The sequence below is a fragment of the Lagopus leucura genome, unplaced genomic scaffold (genome assembly GCF_019238085.1).
Source record: "Lagopus leucura isolate 7727_CA_CO unplaced genomic scaffold, USGS_WTPT01 Super-Scaffold_100088, whole genome shotgun sequence".
Taxonomy (NCBI): Eukaryota; Metazoa; Chordata; class Aves; order Galliformes; family Phasianidae; genus Lagopus; species Lagopus leucura.
In genome coordinates this window covers 379,858-397,791 of record NW_024962319.1, presented here as the reverse complement: position 1 = coordinate 397,791, position 17,934 = coordinate 379,858, and the positions used below count along the sequence as shown (strand labels likewise).

Below are 17,934 nucleotides of genomic sequence, written 5' to 3'. Positions count from 1 at the left end.
GGCATTTACAGACAGAGGTAAGATGATCCTAGAAACATCCCTGTAGCAACAAGGTGCATGAGGAGCAATTAGTCCCTGCAGCCCAGTCCAGGAGAGGAGTGCCATGCTGGCAGCCCAGGTGGAAAGGGACACTCGTCACAGGGATTTTTTGTAGCTGTTTTCAGTTATTACTTCAGCATGCTGAATAATGAATGCTTTATTATTATTATTATTGTTTTTCCATAAGAAAGATATGGAGCTGTTCGAGAGGGTCTGCAGGAGGCCACGAGGATGCTCAGAGGGCTGGGGCACCTCTCCTATGGGGACAGGCTGAGAAATAGGGGCCTTCAACCTTGAGAAAAGAAGGCTTTGGGGAGTCCTTACTGCAGCCTTCCAGGACCTAAAGGGGCTGCAGGAAGGGTGGGAAGAATTCTTTATCAGTGATAGACAAGGAATTATTCAGTATGAGCGTGGTGAGGCTCTGGCATAGGTTGCTCAAGAGCTGTGGGTGCCTCATCCCTGGCAGTGCCCTAGGCTTCCACCAAGACATCGTAAATTTAAAATGAGGACTCAAAAAATGGCTCACCATTGGCCAAATAACCCATTATTACGGGTAATTATGAGGGTGAATTTGTTCTTCAGAACGCTATCAAACCAGTGTGTATCCTCAGCCATCAACTAATGACTGTGATGAAATACTGTGTCATGGGCTCATGCACATGACCTTTAAGGGTCCCTTCTAACTCAAATGATTCTAAATGGGAATAACAGCCCAAGTTTATTTTCCCTTGAAAACAGTGGTAAGCCAAATCCCAAAAGGAGCTTCATCTTCTCTTTGCAGTACAGTAGCTATGGGAAGGAGGGCTCAGCTCAGAGCCCACGCATGTGTCCAGCGCTCTTTGGGTATCCAGTCTCAGGAAGGACACATGTCTCCTGTAGATCCAAGGTTGTAGCTTCTAGCCTGCACTTGTCTCAGGCACCCATGGACAACCACATGGCATCACGAGTAGGTAATGGAGTGGAAGCTCCAACAAACCTTGCCCCACAGCCACATTCTTTGGGCTCAGGAAATGGAGAATTGGCTGAAGGATGGCCTGGGATGGCTGAAACTCCTTGAGGCAGAAGACAACCAGGAGCCCACAGGAGATGATGGTAATAGAGCCCTAGTCCAACACTACAGGCTGCTTAATGATGGAGTTTGGTTTGGATATGAGCACCAGTGTCTGGAATCAGTTTGCAAAAGACTTCTCCAAGTCAGAAATACAAAGGGATTAGCCAGAGATTATGTTCATACTCATAGCATTTCTCCTCCTGGCTGAGAGATGGAAACACCAGCACATCATTGTCAAGACACAGCCATGGGTACTACTGCAATACCCAGCCAAAGCACCCAACACTGTTCAAGCCCTGGAGTATGATGCTGGGCATCTCCCTCAAGGGAAAGCTGGCAATGCACATTACAAAAATAATTAAGCCTTCAGTTTACGAGGCAGTGCCATAACTGCAGCAGAGCATTTCATAGAAATGAATTGGAGGAAGAGAGACAGACAAAACTCTTGGAGAAAAGGGAGAGGAATGGGGAGAAGCGGTGCCCTGACTTGAGGGTTTGGAAAGGTGAGCCACGGTGAATAATTAACATGCAGCTGATTAGCACTATTTATCAAAGTCCCAGATAAAGGCATGACACCTGATGCAGATCCACTGTGAATAATGGAGGGGATCTTGTGCTGAGTCGTGGCTGTGTGGCTCATTGCCTTGCTTTTGTCTGCTGCCTCAGTGGCCATCACCATGAAGCTAATTAGATGGTAAGAAAATCCTCTTCTGGCCCTGGTGCCCATGGAGGAGATGTGGGCTGGGACAGTGACTGTTCCCCAGGGCAGTGCATGTCTGAGTGCCCAAAGGATGGAGCAAAGCATGGAGGTGGGGAGATAGCTCATAAGGGCACCTTAAACAAGGCATGCTACCCATCACTCCAGCACAGAAATGTATCTCCAGCCATGGCTGGCAGCAATTTCTTCAGGAAAACTATGTAAAGAACCTACTGATTTCTGTGGTGCCCCAAGGGAATTTCCCTTGGGTGCTTCTTCTCTGTCTCTAAGCTGTCTGCTTCTCGTCTTCAGCCAGCACTACCCAACACTCAATGGAAGCCATCTTCTCAGGGGCCAAATAGGCTGAGCAGAAGCAAGGTGCTCCACGTCAAGCTTTGCCATGCAAATTGGGTCAGTGCACCTCTACAGCCACCACAGTGGATGGAGCAGTTAATTACAGACCTACAAATTTCCAGTTTCTGCCTCAAGATCATGGCCAGGATGGGAAACTCCCCCAGCCAAGACCAACCAAAGTGCTTTGGGGATGCCCTGCCCTGGTGCAGGTGGATAACAGGCAATGCCACATCCTGATGATGATTTGGGAGATTCAGGCTGGACATCAGGAAGTATTACTTGTCAGAAAGGGTGGTCAGGCACTGCAATGGATGCCCAGGGAGGTGGTGGAGTCACCGAGCCTGGGGGTGTTCAAGGAAAGGCTGGATGTTGTGTTGAGGGACATGGTTTAGTGGGAGCTATTGGGAATAGGTGAACGGTTGGACTGGATGAGCTTTCAGGTCTTTTCCAACCTTGGTGATTCTATGATTCTATGATTCTGATGGAGGTTAAATTACTAGTGCCTTTTGGCAACCCGAAATGCTGCACAAAAGGGAAGGAGCAATGATGAGTTTTACCTGAGATGCTTCATCTGATGCCACATATCCCATTCTGGAAAACAGGGGATAAAGCCAAAAACTTGATGACCTGATTAGAAATAGTGAGTTCATACAGGGGCCTGTTTATCTCTGTCTTCTCCCTTCTGGTCCCCTGGGGTGAACTGAAAAAAATACCTCTGAGATGGGTGTGACAGTTCACAGCATGTGGTCCTACAGTGAAGGGCCCTAAGAGATGCATGTACAGGAGAGGAGTGTGTAAGATGGGGCCACACATTCTCCCCATCCCTAGAACAAGGACGTGTCCCTTAAGGATGAAGAAGGATTGCACAACACCAAATATCTTTTGCTCTGAGGAGGTTCGTTTTTCTCCCTGCTGGGCATATGTCACCATTTTCCTCTCCAGGGTGAGAAGCAGTAACTGGATCTGGCCAAGGGCGGGCGGCCACCTTACAGAGCTGCCTGCTGCCTGTTGGGCAATGCCGGGGTGGGTGCACAGATAACATCCCTGAGAGAAAACCGATCTGCAGAGAGCAGTCAGGAGCTGGCTCCCCTTACCTGATGGGGAGACAAAGAGGCTAATAGCAAGGGCTTTCAGTAAAGCATCGAGCTCAGCAGCTCAAAAATAGAGCTTTGTTTTTTCCTTTTGTGCTCCAGCTTCTCCAGTAATACAGATATCTGCAGAGTTCACTGTCAGGCCAGCGCTTGGAGGGCAGGGGCTGGGAAGGTGGGCATGGCTGGAACTGGGTTTGTAAAGCAACAGGGGTCACATTTGCTCTGTTGGCACCTTCCTGCTGCCAAATATAGCAGAGGTAGAGCTTGGAGCATCATCAGTGGGGCAAGGGGTTCAGTGCCCCCAAGTCTTTTCCCTCTCAGTGTGGGATGCCCTGGGTGAGCAGTGCCTCTGCATCAAGATGTTATTATGGTGCAGAGAATTGCAAAAAGGGAGCAAACTACCCCTCCTCAGGTGGAACTGAGTATGCTTTTAACCCAGACAGGTTTGCATAACGTCACAGCACATTTGCCCCTTGCTTAGCTTGATTTCACCCCAGTTCATAACGGCTTCTTTGAGCTCCCTTCAAATTTTCATACATAATCAAGGTCTCCAGACTTTGTTACTTGATGTCCAGACAGGGGAGTTTCTTGGAGGGAATCTTATGCCAGGCTTAGTAACTGAGAACAACCCAGTAACCTCGACTGTTCCAGCTGTTAAGACATTTTCCTATTTCAATCTCTGAAGGCCGCTTTCCAGTGCAGTTATAGGCTGATCCTGCATCAAGCCATTGGTTGTAGGAGCCCTCTGGTCCTGTGTTATTAACTGTGTTGTAAGATCAAGCTGTGCATGTCCCTGCTCACTGCAGGGGAGTTGGACTTCAAAAGTCCCTTCCAACTCTAAGGATTCTATGATTCAAAAGGCACAACAAAGTGGTTCTTCAGACACGGTGGATTGTGGATGATCCCTCAAGATCTTGTGGATACCAAAAGTTTACAGGTCTGATACTGAATTTGACATTTTCATGGTTGAAAAATCTACTTGAGTTTCTTAAACACCCGCGTACCTGTGGGGTGTGCCTTAAGGTGGACATCTGACATAAGCCAGAAGATCTGTGCTCTGGAAGAGTGGGTTTGATGAACCGAGGTCCTTCCTGACGTGTCTGAGTTATCATTACAAAAAGGCCATTCCTCCTGAGAGCTCTGGCTCCCCATCCATCCTGACCCACAAGCTGCACTCCTTCTTTTCACACTTTTTCCTTTGGTATTAAATCAACACTTTTTATCCTTCCCATCTTCCATCACCCTTCGTGGACTGAAGGATTATTGACTTCTGAAGAAGGCTTTCACAGACCTCTTGGACTGGTGTCACCAGGGGCAGGCACCTGGAAGGACAGAAGTTTCCATACCGTGCCAGAGATGCAAGCTGATCAGCTGAGATGCTGTGGAGGTGTGGGCTCAGCCTCCCCACCAGCAATACCAAGTGATATAATTTGCCCATTTTTGCAAGGCAAGACTGGCACGGGAAAAGGAGCAGGATTAATGTTTGGCTCCCACATAAAATGATGCTTTTCAGGCTTTCGAACACTTTGCATTTTGTAATGCCAGAAGTTCAGGTTGCTCTGAATGAAGGCCTGGAGGGGTTTGAGTTTGGGTGCTTTCAAGAGGAGATCTTCCTTAAGTTCAGAAGTCAATTTTAAAAGAAGAACAGAACCTCCCACAGATGTTTTCTTCCCAGCACAGACACATCTAAGGCAGCTGGGACAGATTTCCCTCATGCTGGGACCATCTCCATTTGAGTTCAGGAGCTAACAGCAAACTGCAGGGCAGATCCAAGTAGGTGGGATGGACCCTTCCCAGCAGAGGTTTTGAGCTGCATCTGGGATTTTGTTTGTGTTTTTCAATTGCTCACCACATTTTTGTTCATTGAGTATCGTCAGGTTTGAAGAAAGGGGCTCCTTGAAGATTCCTCAGCCTCACATTTTAGTTTCAAAAGCAAATAGAGCCCAGGTGAGCTTCCGACCAACCCCAAAAAGGCCAGAGCTGAGGGAGGTGATGGGGTCACTGCCACTGGAGTTGTTCCAGAGCTGTGGGGATGTGGTATTGAGGGTCAGTGGGCATGGTGGAATGGGACAGAGGTTGGGCTTGGTAATCTTGGAGTTCTTTTCCTACCTGAATGACCATAATGCTGATAGAGGCAAACCCGTCACTCTTCTGGCTGATATGAATCTTGAACCAGCCCAAAGAGCCTTTTTCACTGTACAGCCAACTGCAGCTTCATCAGTAATCACCCAGCTCTTCAGCCAAAGCTTCCCAAGTCACTCGGCTCATTACCATCCCTTTCCCATCCAGCCTTTGTGGTTGGCAAGTCAGAGATGACAGTGGTGAGTGTACACAACTGTTATTATTTTTGCAATGTCTGGATAACTTGGTGAAATCTAGGACAACCCAGCTGTTCCATCTCAGCAGCCTCCAGATATTAAAGATACTTCAGTGAATTAATTCTTTTTTTTTTTTTTTTTTTCCCAAGCAAACTGCTGCCAAAAATTCTCATTAAATACCAGTGGATTTTTCATTCACTTTGGCAGACAGGTGGAATAGCATAACGAGTGCCAGTCAGCCCTGTCTTTTTGAAACGCACCCTGTCAGGAACTAATTTGGGATGAGGTTACAGACCTGGTTGCTAAAAGTGACAGTGGTAACGTGGATGCACTCAGGCTTCTGCACAGTGTTTGATGTGGTGGCAACACAGTATTTTGATTAAGAAATGAAAAGCCTGCACAACTTGTCATGGTGGGTGCTGGAGCTGTCGCACACATGGTAAGATCCCAGCAGCAACTGGAGGTGGGAAGCTGGCATCAGCAGAGCTCTATGGAACCAAACCTTGTCATTGAATCACAGAATCATAGAATGGCCTGGGTTGAAAAGGACCACAGTGATCATCTAGTTTCAACCCCCTGCTGTGTGCAGGGCCGCCAACCAGCAGACCAGGCTGCCCAGAGCCACATCCAGCCTGGGCTTCTACATGCACAGGGAGCACTAACAGCACTGGCAGGGGAAGGATGCATTCAAGGAGACTGGTATGGAGCTGCTGCAGTTGCTGGGTTGTTGGAAATGAGTGCTATGTGCACTGCAGGAGGTGGGAATAGGTGTGCACCTGGGATGACTCAGAGATGCTCTACACGAGCGTGGTTGCTTGTTGGACCAGTGATGTTGTGTCTGGGAGTTCTTGGTTTTAGAGCTTTTTGTTGTTTTGGTTTGTGTTTGGTGCAGAAAAAAAGAAAAAAAGAAAAGAAAAAAAAAAAAAAAAAAGGTGTTTAGTTTCAGAGCTTACATCTTCCTAGAATCATAGAGACATTAAAGGTTGGAAAAGATCTTCAGCATCCCTTAGTCCAACTGTCCACCTACCACCAATACTGCCTACAAAGGATGCTGAGAAACTGGTGCTGTCCAGAGAGAAGTAGCAAGATTGAAATCAGAGCAGAGCTGCCTCTCCTGAAGTCACCAGCAGCTCTCTGGCCTGTTGGTCAGGAACACAGAAGGTGGTCTAATCACACAAAAACAAATGGGAATTTGCTGGCCACCACCTTGAAGATGACATGGGTCTACATCTTGCTTTAATGCTGCAGCCCTTGCTCTGAGGGAGAGGGAACTTCAGCACTGGCAATGCCTGACAGGGTTCAGCATCCCCCAAAATGCTGTCTGTCCTGAGCTGCACTGAGCACACAGAGGGTCTTGTGGAAAGGCACAGGCTACAAAACTGAAGAGCAAAGCATGGCATGTTGTGAGGCGTCCAGAAGTCACAGACAGCCCTGATCCATGGCTCTAAGCACAGAACCAGCTGGGCTGGGTCTGAAACTGAAGAAGTTTCTATAGTCTGATAAAATTACGAGTGACCCAGAAAAACTCCCTCACTCTTTCCATGAGCAGAAACGCAAGGGGAGGGAGCAGGGCACTCAATGAATTATGAAACACTCGGAAGTGAAAGGCTGTGCAGACAAGTGCTGAATATTTCATGCCCTCTTTCTGGGCTCTTGCCTGCAGGAGATGTAGGCTGGGAGGGGTTCAAGGAAGGAAGGCATCACCCCAAACCTCACACCATGCATCTTTCTGGTAATTGTCACACATACAAGCTGACCTCAGGTCTGTGAGCAGAGCTGGGTAGTGCAGAGGCACGTCTTACAAGAGCTTGCAAAGATGTGTGAAGAAAGTGTTGAAAGGGCCAACATCTCACTTCTGAGGCAGCTCATTGCCTGTTTTCATGGTTCAGATACTGCAGCAGGGGAAAAGCTGTCAAAGAGCCAGAACTGGTGCTGAGATTCCTGCTTTTATCCAGTCCTGCTGCAGTAACAGCATGCGATTATGAGCACATATGGGCAGCATGTGCTTTTGACTGTAGCTCAGCCGAGAGAGCAGCAAAGTGCCGGAGGTGGACGTGATGCTCTTCCAGCCTCTGGGCTTAGAATCACAGAATTATAGGGCCATAGAACATCCTGAATTGGAAAGGATTCGTAGGGATCATTGAGCCCAAGCCCTGGCTCCACACAGGACCACCCAACCCAAACCCTATGTCTGAGAGCGCTGACCCAACGCTCCCTGAGCTCCTTCATCTCAGGGCTCTGCCCACTGCCCTGGGAGCTGTGCCATGCCCACCACCCTCTGGGGCAGAGCTTTTCCCTAACCCCTACCCTCCCTTGACATAGCTCTGCAGTCTGTACACGCCACAAACATGCTGCAGATGGTTTCTGACCTCATGCCACAAATCCTTGTGATGCTGGGAGGGAGGATGATTATGTCCAGAGACTTTATTCTCACCCCCTGCAATACAGAGCTCACATTTCACAAGGAGCATGACACTCAGACATGTCAGCTGAAGTCTGTCTGGCCAGTGACCTAGACAGGCTGAGAGAAACGTGATGAGGTTCAACAAAGGTAAGTGTAGAGCCCTTTTTCTGGGGAGGAATAACAGCACACACTAGTACAGGTTAAGGGCTGAGCTGGTGGAGGGGAGTTCTGCAGGGAAGGACCTGGGGGTTCCAGTTGACCCATGGTTGACCAACGGTTCACCAAAGGTTGACCAGCAATTGACTAACAGTTGATCAAAGGTTGAACATAAGACAGCAGTGGGCCCTGGTGGAGAAGAAAGCCAATGGGACCCTGAAGTGCATTGCACAGAGCATGGCCAGCAGGGCAAGGGAGGTTCTTCTCCTCTCTGCTCTGCATTGGGGAGGCCACATCTGGAGCACTGAGCCAAGTGCTGGGCTCCCCAGTTCAAAGAGGACAGGGAACTGCTGGAGAGAGCCCAGAGGAGGGCTGCAGAAATGGTGGGGGCCTGGAGCATCTCCTGGTTGGGGAATGAAGGCTGAAGGGAAGGCTAAGAGGGGATCTGATCGATGTTTATCATTATCTAAAGGGTGGGTGTCAAGTGTATGGGGTCAGGCTCTTTTCAGTGGTGTGCAGTGATGGAACAAGGGGCAGTGGGTGCAAACTGGAACATGGGAACTTCCATGTGAACATGACAAAGAACTTCTTTCCTGTAAGAGTGCCAGAGCACTGGAACAGGCGGCTCAAAGAGGTGATGGAGTCTCCTTCTCTGGAGATATTAAAACTCATGCTTTAGTGTGTTATCTGTTCTAGGGAACCTACTTTAATGGAAAGATGGTCTGGTGGATCTGCAGAGGTCCCTTCCAACCCCTATGGTTCTGTGATTGTTTGCTCCTCTTAACCTGTTTCCCTTACAGCACAGCAGGAGAGCTGTGTGTGAAATGCCCCCTGGAGACATTTGCTCCCTGTTAGAGTCTGCGGTTCTTTTCCTCCTCTCTTTGCTATGCATTTTGACAGGGTCAGATCCAGATGTCTCTAGGGAGTGCTGCTGTCCAAGCACATTGCTGCTACTGTGTCCTAAAGCCTTGAGACTGCAGATTTCTGCAGCTCCCACGACAGCTACAGCAAGGACATCCCCAAGCCGTGCCCCAGGTCCTAAGGCACTGTTGGTGTGAGATGACATAGTATGAGATGGTCAGTGCCACCAACTGAACAGTGCCCCTCATCACCAATACCACACCTTAACTGACTCATGGCTGGAGTTTGCAGCCTACAGGGAGAGGTGGATATTTGTTCACCAGAAGAAGTATCCAGAAGCAATAGGCAGAGTCTGTGGCTTGGGAGATTCAGGTTGGATGCTGGGAAAATTTTCTTCCCCAGGAGGTTGAGACAGACTCAACAGGTGAGCAAAGAGCTGGGGGATCTGAAGCCCCCCAGTTTTGGTTGGAGAAAAGCCAACGACCATCTTCAACCAGCACCAGCGGTGTCCATGCTCAGTGTAGAAAGTCTCTTCCACACAGCAGGTCTGAGCCAAACACAGCAATCCCTGAACTAAAAGCTCAGTGTCCTGCTGTGAGATGCCTTCAGAAAAACTGCAGCCCAAGACTGGTTTGCTGCTGGAGGAGCAGGTGTGAGCCCCATGCTGAAGGGGATTTCAGATGGAAAATATATGTCCAGCTGGTGTAACCTGAGCACAGGCATATTCACACCCCCCTGCAATTGCAAAACAAGGCAAGGTAGCTTGAAACCACTTCAGAGCACTCTGCACAGCTTAAATGGAAAGTTGAAATGCCCCAAGCTGTGGTTCTGTAGTTGCAGCTTTATCCTGCCTCCAGCATTATCCTGAGGATGCTAAAGAGGAATGTGGAGGCAGCCTGAGCTCAGGGCAGGTTCTCTGGAGATCAGGCTGCTTCCAGGCAGCTTCAGCTCATTTTGCATTTCACACTACACTGGTATGGGGTGTTCTCACCTATAGACATCTTCGGGGTCCACAGTGGTCTAAGAAGAGCAGAGAAGCCACCACCTCTGCACCTGAGAGTTGTGCAGCATTTTCAAGGGGCTGATGATGCTCTCCCTGGGTAGGCCACGTGGTGAGTGGTGTGTGATGGAACGACAAGACACAGTCCTACTTCTGGTCAGACACCTTGGGACTCCAGGCGGGTCCACCTCCAAAGTCAGTGCAGACACAGGACCAGAGCTGGGGCTACATGGGGGGTGGGAGAAGAGCCCTCCATACACCAGTGCATGTTGTAGGCAGTTCCCATCTCCCTCTTTGATATCACATCCTGATAAATCAGCAAAAAAATCCCCCCAAAATTGCTTAACCAGCAGCTATTTTTATTATTTCTTTTTTGCCAGAGTAGAGCACTGCAGGAACATTTGCATGCCATCAAACATCTTTGCTATCATCAGTCTCATAGCACTGGAGGTGACACGCAAGGCCAGCGGTGTAAAGCAATGCCACATTTCATGTTTCAGGACTTTTTTCACATTGGGTGTCTCTTGATTCACAGCTGGCTCTTTGCTGAGGCTGACTCAGCCCAGCCTGGGAAGATCCCTCTGGTACAACACCAGAACACAGAGAACATAAAGTCACAGCTCTCTGACAAGCCATGAGCCAGCAGATAAGTAATGGCTTTTATTAGAGAGCTCCACGGTATCTACTGTGGGTTTTGATTTAATGAACGTGGCTGCTTTTAGTGCACACTGTGCTGCCCTCCCTGGCTGCGAGAGCAGTGAAGAACAGAGAGCCTAGGTAAGATTTGCAAAGAGCAATGAAATGCCTTCAGCCTGCTCATCCTGGAGGAGTTTGGGTGGTGATCAGATGCTTGGGCAGAAACAGGCATGGTGGCTGGGAGGTGTTGTGTGCTCTCACCTCAGCCTTGGCATTTGTTGCAGCCCACAGTGGAAGTCAGCATGCCCATGCTTGAGCCCTCAAGCACAAGAGTAGGAACAAGTACAGAAAGAAGAAATAGCATAACAAACCCTTGATCCATACTTGCTGTGGATGTCTCCCCCGAGATATGTGGTCCCAGCTCAGGCTGTCACCTATTGCAGGAGGTGCAACAGCCACATGGGAACTGAGTTTGGTGTGGCTCATGCACAACAGACCACAGAAACAACAATGATGTTATAGGATCAAATCAAAGGAACACCGGATAGTTCAGATTTGAAGGCTGTTCTGGAGTTCTCTAGTCCAGTCTCATGCTCCAAGCAAGGTCAGCATCACCTGCAGCAGGTTGATCAGCTTTTTATCTAGTTGGGTCTTGGAAAAAGTAGGATGGAGACAACACAGCTTCTCTGAGCCCTGCTGTACTGCTTTAGGGTATACAGCAAGCTGGGACATCCAGATAGGAAATCCATGAGTACATCCAGCAGGGTGGCACATCAGATGGGATGTCCAGCTTGGGTTCCCTTATTTGTACCCTAGTAATTTAAGGCTGATTGTTCTCAACATTTCCTTTTCTTTTTATCCCAGCAGCACTGCCTCAAAAACGGCTTCTCCTCTGCCTATCTCTTTAATTAGAATCTTTGGCCCTGCATCTCCTGTCTAGATCCTCAAAAGGCCAACACGTTGCAACATAACCAACTAACTAGCTAACTAAATAAATAAAGCAACCCAAACAACCACACATGCTCTGGTGGCTCTTGGCCATCAAAGTGCTTTCCCACTGAAAATGAACTCTGCTGGCTGCTCACTGCACCTCACCTGACTTTTCTTTGTTTCGTAGGCTTATCGGCACTTTCCGGATGGTCCTGCAGAAGGTGGTGGAGGAAGGGCACGTGGAGGTGATGGATACACTCATAGATGACAATAATTCAGCCATCCAGGTAGGTTGCAAGGAGAAAATGGCCACAGCTGCCTTTCGGATTTGGTCCGTCTGTCCATCTGCATCTCCGCCAGCCCTTTCTATGGGAACAGCCAATCCTGTGTTGTGCACCTGAATGCCCAAATCCTCACCTTATCCCGTCACTCTCGGTGTAAATGTCAATGGCTCTGCAGCTGCAAAGGATTTTCTGCAGAAGCAAAATGAGAACAAATCCCCTTTCTTCCCGTTAGGCTGCACACAGACAGGGGGCAGTTGCTTGCACACAGCTCAGAAATAACCTGGAAATGTCCTGTCACCAGTAACCCAGTCTGGATCTGCACCCTTCATTCCCCAGACTAAGGGATAGAATCCCCACCTGCAGCTCCATGCTGCATAACTCAGCACATTTCAGGCCTGTTTAATGCATCTCATAGGGACAGTTTTCCATGGAGACTGCATTTTATAACTTATAAACACAGTGACTTTTGGTCTTGTGCATCAGAAACCATGGTGTTTTGACTAGACACAAAAACTTACCCTCCTTCCTCTGCTAGACACAATACCTTCCTATTCCTTTATAAGCAGCTTTCTAGGCTCAGCTTTAAGATGTGCAATTGCATGTAGCACTTTAATTGTATAACCCTTGTGTTAATGACAAGCAATTAGCAATAAAAAGACCGATGGTTTCATTAGCAGGAGGCATGAGCTGGCTTGTTCTGTGAGAGTAAAGGGAATAAAAGCAGAAGGAAACCAGTCCTAAGGAGGGAGAAGAAAATGAAGAAAGCACAGACTGAGGAAGTGATGATGATTTCAGGACTGGAGAAGTCACCTTCTGATATTTCCTTGTTTTTTCCTGAAGTCCATGCAAACATCCAAAGGAGGAAAATGCCATATATCTGGAATGGACTGCCCAGGGAGGTGGTGGAGTCACCGAGCCTGGGGGTGTTCAAGGAAAGACTGGATGTTGTGTTGAGGGACATGGTTTAGTAGGAGCTGTTGGGAATAGGTGAACGGTTGGACTGGATGAGCTTTTAGGTCTTTTCCAACCTTGGTGATTCTATGATTCTATGATTCTATGATTCTATATTCAGTATCACAGGGGGTGGTAGGAAAAACCAGCAGATGGAAATTCAATCTGGGCAACTTCTTGATGTTGAAAACAATGACATTTTAGGATGAGCTAACTCAGGACACTGGGTGGTTGGACTGGATGATCTTTCAGGTCTTTTCCAACCTTGGTGATGCTATGATTCTATGACTGAGGAGGTCCCAGCATTGCCTGGTGCCTTGGAGCCTGGCTGGGCACTTACTGGGGCAACACAACAGATGAAGGGGGGTGATTTGCTGTCCTTTACCTCTTTACAAGCCAAAAGCATCTAACTAGAGGCACCTGCAGGACAAACAATTTTCCCCAGCCCATGGCTGAACATGCTCACCAACTCCCCTCTGAGTACCCGATGTCTACATCCTCACTGCATTTATTTATTTTTTTTAATTGGTATCTGTAGAATGCTCTGGAAAATATAAACGCTGAGTGTTGTGCATTGCCATGGATCAGGACAGCACTGGCAAGGCAGATGTGACAGGAAGACAGATGAGATGGTGAAACCCCCCCCTGTCTTCTGCAGATTGCAAGCCATGTGCATTCACACACACAAATCTTGGGTTGCAGGAGCTCGCTTGGGGCAGAAATGCCACGTCCCCTTATTTCCCCTTCATTTCTGGGACATCTTTGCTCCAAGTCTCCCCTGTTGAAATCAGAGCCAGGAGGTGAGAGTGTGTGGTTGCATTTTGGGCTTTCGGCTGGATTTCAGTCCCTTCTTCCATTCAGTCTCCATAGCAACTTCAGGGGCACAGAGACAAATGAGCTTCATGAACTCCCTCCCCAGACCACTGCTGCCAGGCATCGCTCCAGCAAGGGGCTGAATTCAAACTGAGGGAGCCCTGAGGAGAGAATCCAGAGGGCAACGACTGGGATGTCTGCTTGGAGAATGATGGTGGAAATAGCACAGTGGGCGTATGGAATGACACGGAGTTGTTGGAGACCCCCACCATGGCTACATCTTGAACTCAGAAGAACAGGGGGCTGAAAAATGATGGGATGTTTTGAGGAGGTGGAGGTGGGCAGAAAGCAATTTCCAGACACAGCTTCGTCTTTCTGCAATCAAACACAATGGAAGGGTCGAAAAATGTTTTTTCTTTTTTCTTTGCTGACTGCAAAGCATTGCTGGCAGCTTCCAGCTGGCCCTAATAACATTATTGACTTGTCCCAGCAAAGGGCTAAAAAGACCAAAGAATTGTGGAGCCAGGAGTTATTTCATATTGGTGTAATCTGGCCTTCAACAAGAGAGCCTCTGGGACAACTCAGAACTCATTATTGTCTCTTCAGGTGGGGGAAAAATAAAAATAAAGAAAAAACAACACAAAAATGATATTTGGAAGTCCAATGTCAGAGGAATCCAACAGCACTTCAATGAATCATTTCTCTGAGTAATTTTCTTCATTGTCACAACTCAGAGTTTTCTTCACGGTGTGGATTTCTCTCAGTTTCAGCTTACACCTTACTATTTTCCCTTTCAACTAGCGATGACTTGAATAAAGTCAGCACAGCCCAAAACAAAATCACGCATTTTATTGCACTGACAGTTTCTCATTTCTTTTCATGCGTTCCTCCGGACCACCTCCCATGTTTTCCAGCCTTTCATCCTCCCTTTGACGAGCTGAGGTTGGAGGCATTCAGGATGCTGTACCTCCTCTGAAAAAGACAGATCAAAAAAGGAAGATTTGCTGCAAAAACAAACAAACAAGCAAAAAATACCACCCAAGCAATCCTTGAATCGCAGAGCTGGAAAGGAGCATCTCACACACCTTCCCCAGGGCAGAACCCATTGCTCTCATGGCATTTCTCCCCGAGGTGTCTCTCATCTCCTCTTTAAAGCCCCTGCATCCGTCACCCTTTTCCCTGCAAATGAGTCTGGTGCTGAATTCTTCCTTCTGCAAGGAACGTCTTGTCCCTGTGTCTAAAATCGATTGCTTTGGCATTCAGTCTAACCTGCAACTTAGAACGGAGGTGGGGAATGGTTTCTGGTTTTGTTTGGCTTTAATATTTGTAGCAGATGTTTGCCTTTCAAAATGTGCCTGTTGTTAGTGGAGATAATTTTCTGATTGTTTTGACCAAGGCAGTGATTTTAGAAGGACTTTACACTAGGACGGAGGTGGCACTGATGGCTGTTTGCAGCCAGATGAACTCTCACATACTTGACTGGGCTTTAAATGTTGGGATCTTGTCTTGGAAAAACTGTTCAAGATCTCTAAACAGGGCAGCAGCCTGGTGCAAACTGTGGCTGGGTAAGAGGGGAATGAGCATGGGTGATGCACCACCAAGAGAAACCACCAACACAGCATGACCTTCATCTGCTGATGGTGAAGAGACTTGGGGAATTGAGGCAGAGAGGTCAAAGCAGATAAGGCAACAGCTCGTCCTGCCTTCCAGGTGTTGCAGGACCTGCCTTCCTCCCTGTGTTGCCTTGGGGGATAATCCTTCCTTCTTTGTGTCTTGCAGACCAGCATCTCCATAGAGATCAGGTACCAGGCTCTGGATGGAACAGTGGGCACGTGGAATGACAAGGAATTCCTGGAGACTCCCAGTGTCCACTCAGAAGGGGACAGCAGGTACCCTCTGGAGACAGACAGCCTCCTCTCCGGCCATCGGCAGAGCACAGACGGGTCTGTGGGCAAATCCAACCAGCAGTCTACAGAGAGAAGCTTCAGGAGGTAACGTGAAAACCAGTGCACAAAGGTGTGTGGGAGCAGCAGGGCTGGGGAGGGCTTGGCTTGGCACCAAGGGACAGCACTGCCCCAGCGCCTGTGTAGCTCCACATCTGAGGAGCACCACATCCCGTAGCCATCAGGAGGCCCATGCCACAGCTGAAGGTGAGAATGGCTTGTACGGGTCCACCTGCTAGTGCTCGCAGGTCCCTTTGCTCCAGCATGCCTGCACAGCACAGAGTCTTCCAGCAGGGATCCAGGTTTGGAGCACATGTTTGGCTTGCAAACGTAGTTATATACAGATCTGGGGAGGATTAAAGGTTCAGTTGTTGGCCAGGCCTCATCTTCCTGGATGTTGATAGAGCTATTTGCAGATGTCTAGGGTCTTGCATCTTGACGGGGCTCACGGTTCTCCCAGGATTCAACTCCCCCAGGGCAGGAGGTGAATGAAGCTGCAGCTGTATGGGGACAGGAGGATAAGTTGGCCATGAAACTAAAACAGTGCAGATTCTTCAGGAGTAGAAGGTGTCTCTGACCTGCTGGGAGCATTATGAGTGTGCATGTCTCATGGTGAGGCTGGAAGAGAAACTAGGGATTCTGGAATAGGGGAGGTGACAGGCCCTTATGCCTCTGTGTGACACAAGGCTTCAATGAAATCCTGTCCCAAATGCAGTTTTGTGGCAGGTGAGTCCCGTTTGCACTAGCTGAGGACCCTTTCCCTGTGATGGCACATGGGAACACATCCAGTACTCTAAGGGTACTGTCACCAGCTTTCTATTAACTTAAGGCTCCTTGGCATCACAGGAGAACTGGTGGGGAACCCTGATGTTTTCTAAGCCCATAGGATGTATCAACAGGTGAAAACAAGCCCATGAGTGGTCCCTTTCCATTTCTTGACACAGAGCTGCTGTAACCAGTCACAAATGCAGGCTGGTCATTGGCATGGGTGGAGATGGCTCAGGACTGGGGTACTACAGATGGTTGTCCACTGGGATAAAGTACAAGTTGGGATCGGTTCTGCCGTGAGCTGTTGCTTATGGATGCTCAGGGCTGTGAGGAGCCTCTACCACCTCAAATGCCATCCATGAGGCCAAGGCACGGATGGGCACTGAGGTCAAGAGCCACAGTGATGCTGGCTCAGTTTCAGCACACCTTATGCTCAAATCCTGACACAGCTCTTCAAGTAGAAGAAGAGTTTTGCAAGTGTAAAGCCACTTGTGCATATTTGTATTGTTTTCATGGGCTGCTAAACCAGATTTTCAGCCAAATTTACAGTAGCCATTGTCCATGACAATGACTCCATCTGCCTGTCTCCAATAGCTCTTGAGCTGAACAGGAAGAGTGGAGACCTCAAGGTCCACTTTGCTCAAAGTCTTGTGGGAAGAGATAAGCAGGTAGAGGGGAAAGGTTGCACATGGGGCAGGCAGAGGGAGCGGAGCTGCTCTCCCAGGACTGTACACCCCTGGATGATTGTCACAGTCCAACAGCACACAAGGAAGCAGCAGGTCAGAGGCAGACAGCCCTGGTGTTTGCAAACCCATAAGGGAACCCAGCTTGGAGGGGTGAATCCAAGCATAGCCATATTAAACAACTGCTTTTCAACAAGCGTTTACATCTCTAGCACTGCTGAAACCATACGTCCCCCACTCTGAGCTTCTGCAGTGGTGTGCTTCAGTAGTGTTTGCTTTCTTCCTGTGTTTAGCGCTTTATTACGGCCATATAAGGGCAACATTTCTTTCTCCCCACAGTGAGAGATTGAAGGAAGTTATCCCCAGCTGCTCACATCATTCCTAGGCACTTAATTAACTGTGTGAATTGGGCTGAAACCTGCGAGTTTTTAAGCAAATGAGAAGTGCACTCGTTTCCCAGCTCGGTGGACCGTGATGCTGCCAGAGGAGACGATGTTGAAGGGATTGGAGGGTTTTCCTGCAACAGAAGCCTGCAGGGTGTGGGATGAGTTGTGCTTAAAGATTCTGGGAAGGGGCTTTAGAGTCCAGCTAAGATGTCCAGCTCAGGTGGGAGACAGCTCTTGTAGCCCTACGGATGCTACCAGGGCACATTTCAGAGAGGTTTGCTGAGTACCTCTGCAGGATGCACAGGGCACGTGATGGCTGCAGGCTGCTGAGTAGGTGCAGGACTCTGTAAGGCTGGTTTGCATGTCCTTGCAAGTGGAGAGCAAACACCTCCAAAAAAGCAAGGCATGTTCTTTCCACTGTCCCAGACAAGACAGAATGTGGATAATTGCACTAAAACTCAAAGATGGCCCAGGGTTCAACTCCCTGCTTTGGTCCCAAGGAGCTCCCCTGTTCCCTCTGGATGGAGACCTGCCCTGCCTCAAAGCACTTTGCTCTGCCCTGCTGCTTT

The 17,934-nt window shown here is 48.6% G+C and overlaps 1 protein-coding gene across 3 annotated transcripts in view; it reads left to right on the top strand.

Moving 5' to 3' along the window:
- OTOF (otoferlin) overlaps positions 1-17,934 on the top strand; it is a 71,374-nt gene that overhangs the window by 10,832 nt on the left and 42,608 nt on the right. For all 3 annotated transcript variants that reach the window (XM_042887486.1, XM_042887484.1, XM_042887485.1), the window contains exons 4-5: positions 11,725-11,824; positions 15,365-15,576. In XM_042887486.1, coding sequence (XP_042743420.1) covers positions 11,725-11,824; positions 15,365-15,576 — 312 coding nt within the window. The remainder of the gene's footprint in view (positions 1-11,724; positions 11,825-15,364; positions 15,577-17,934) is intronic.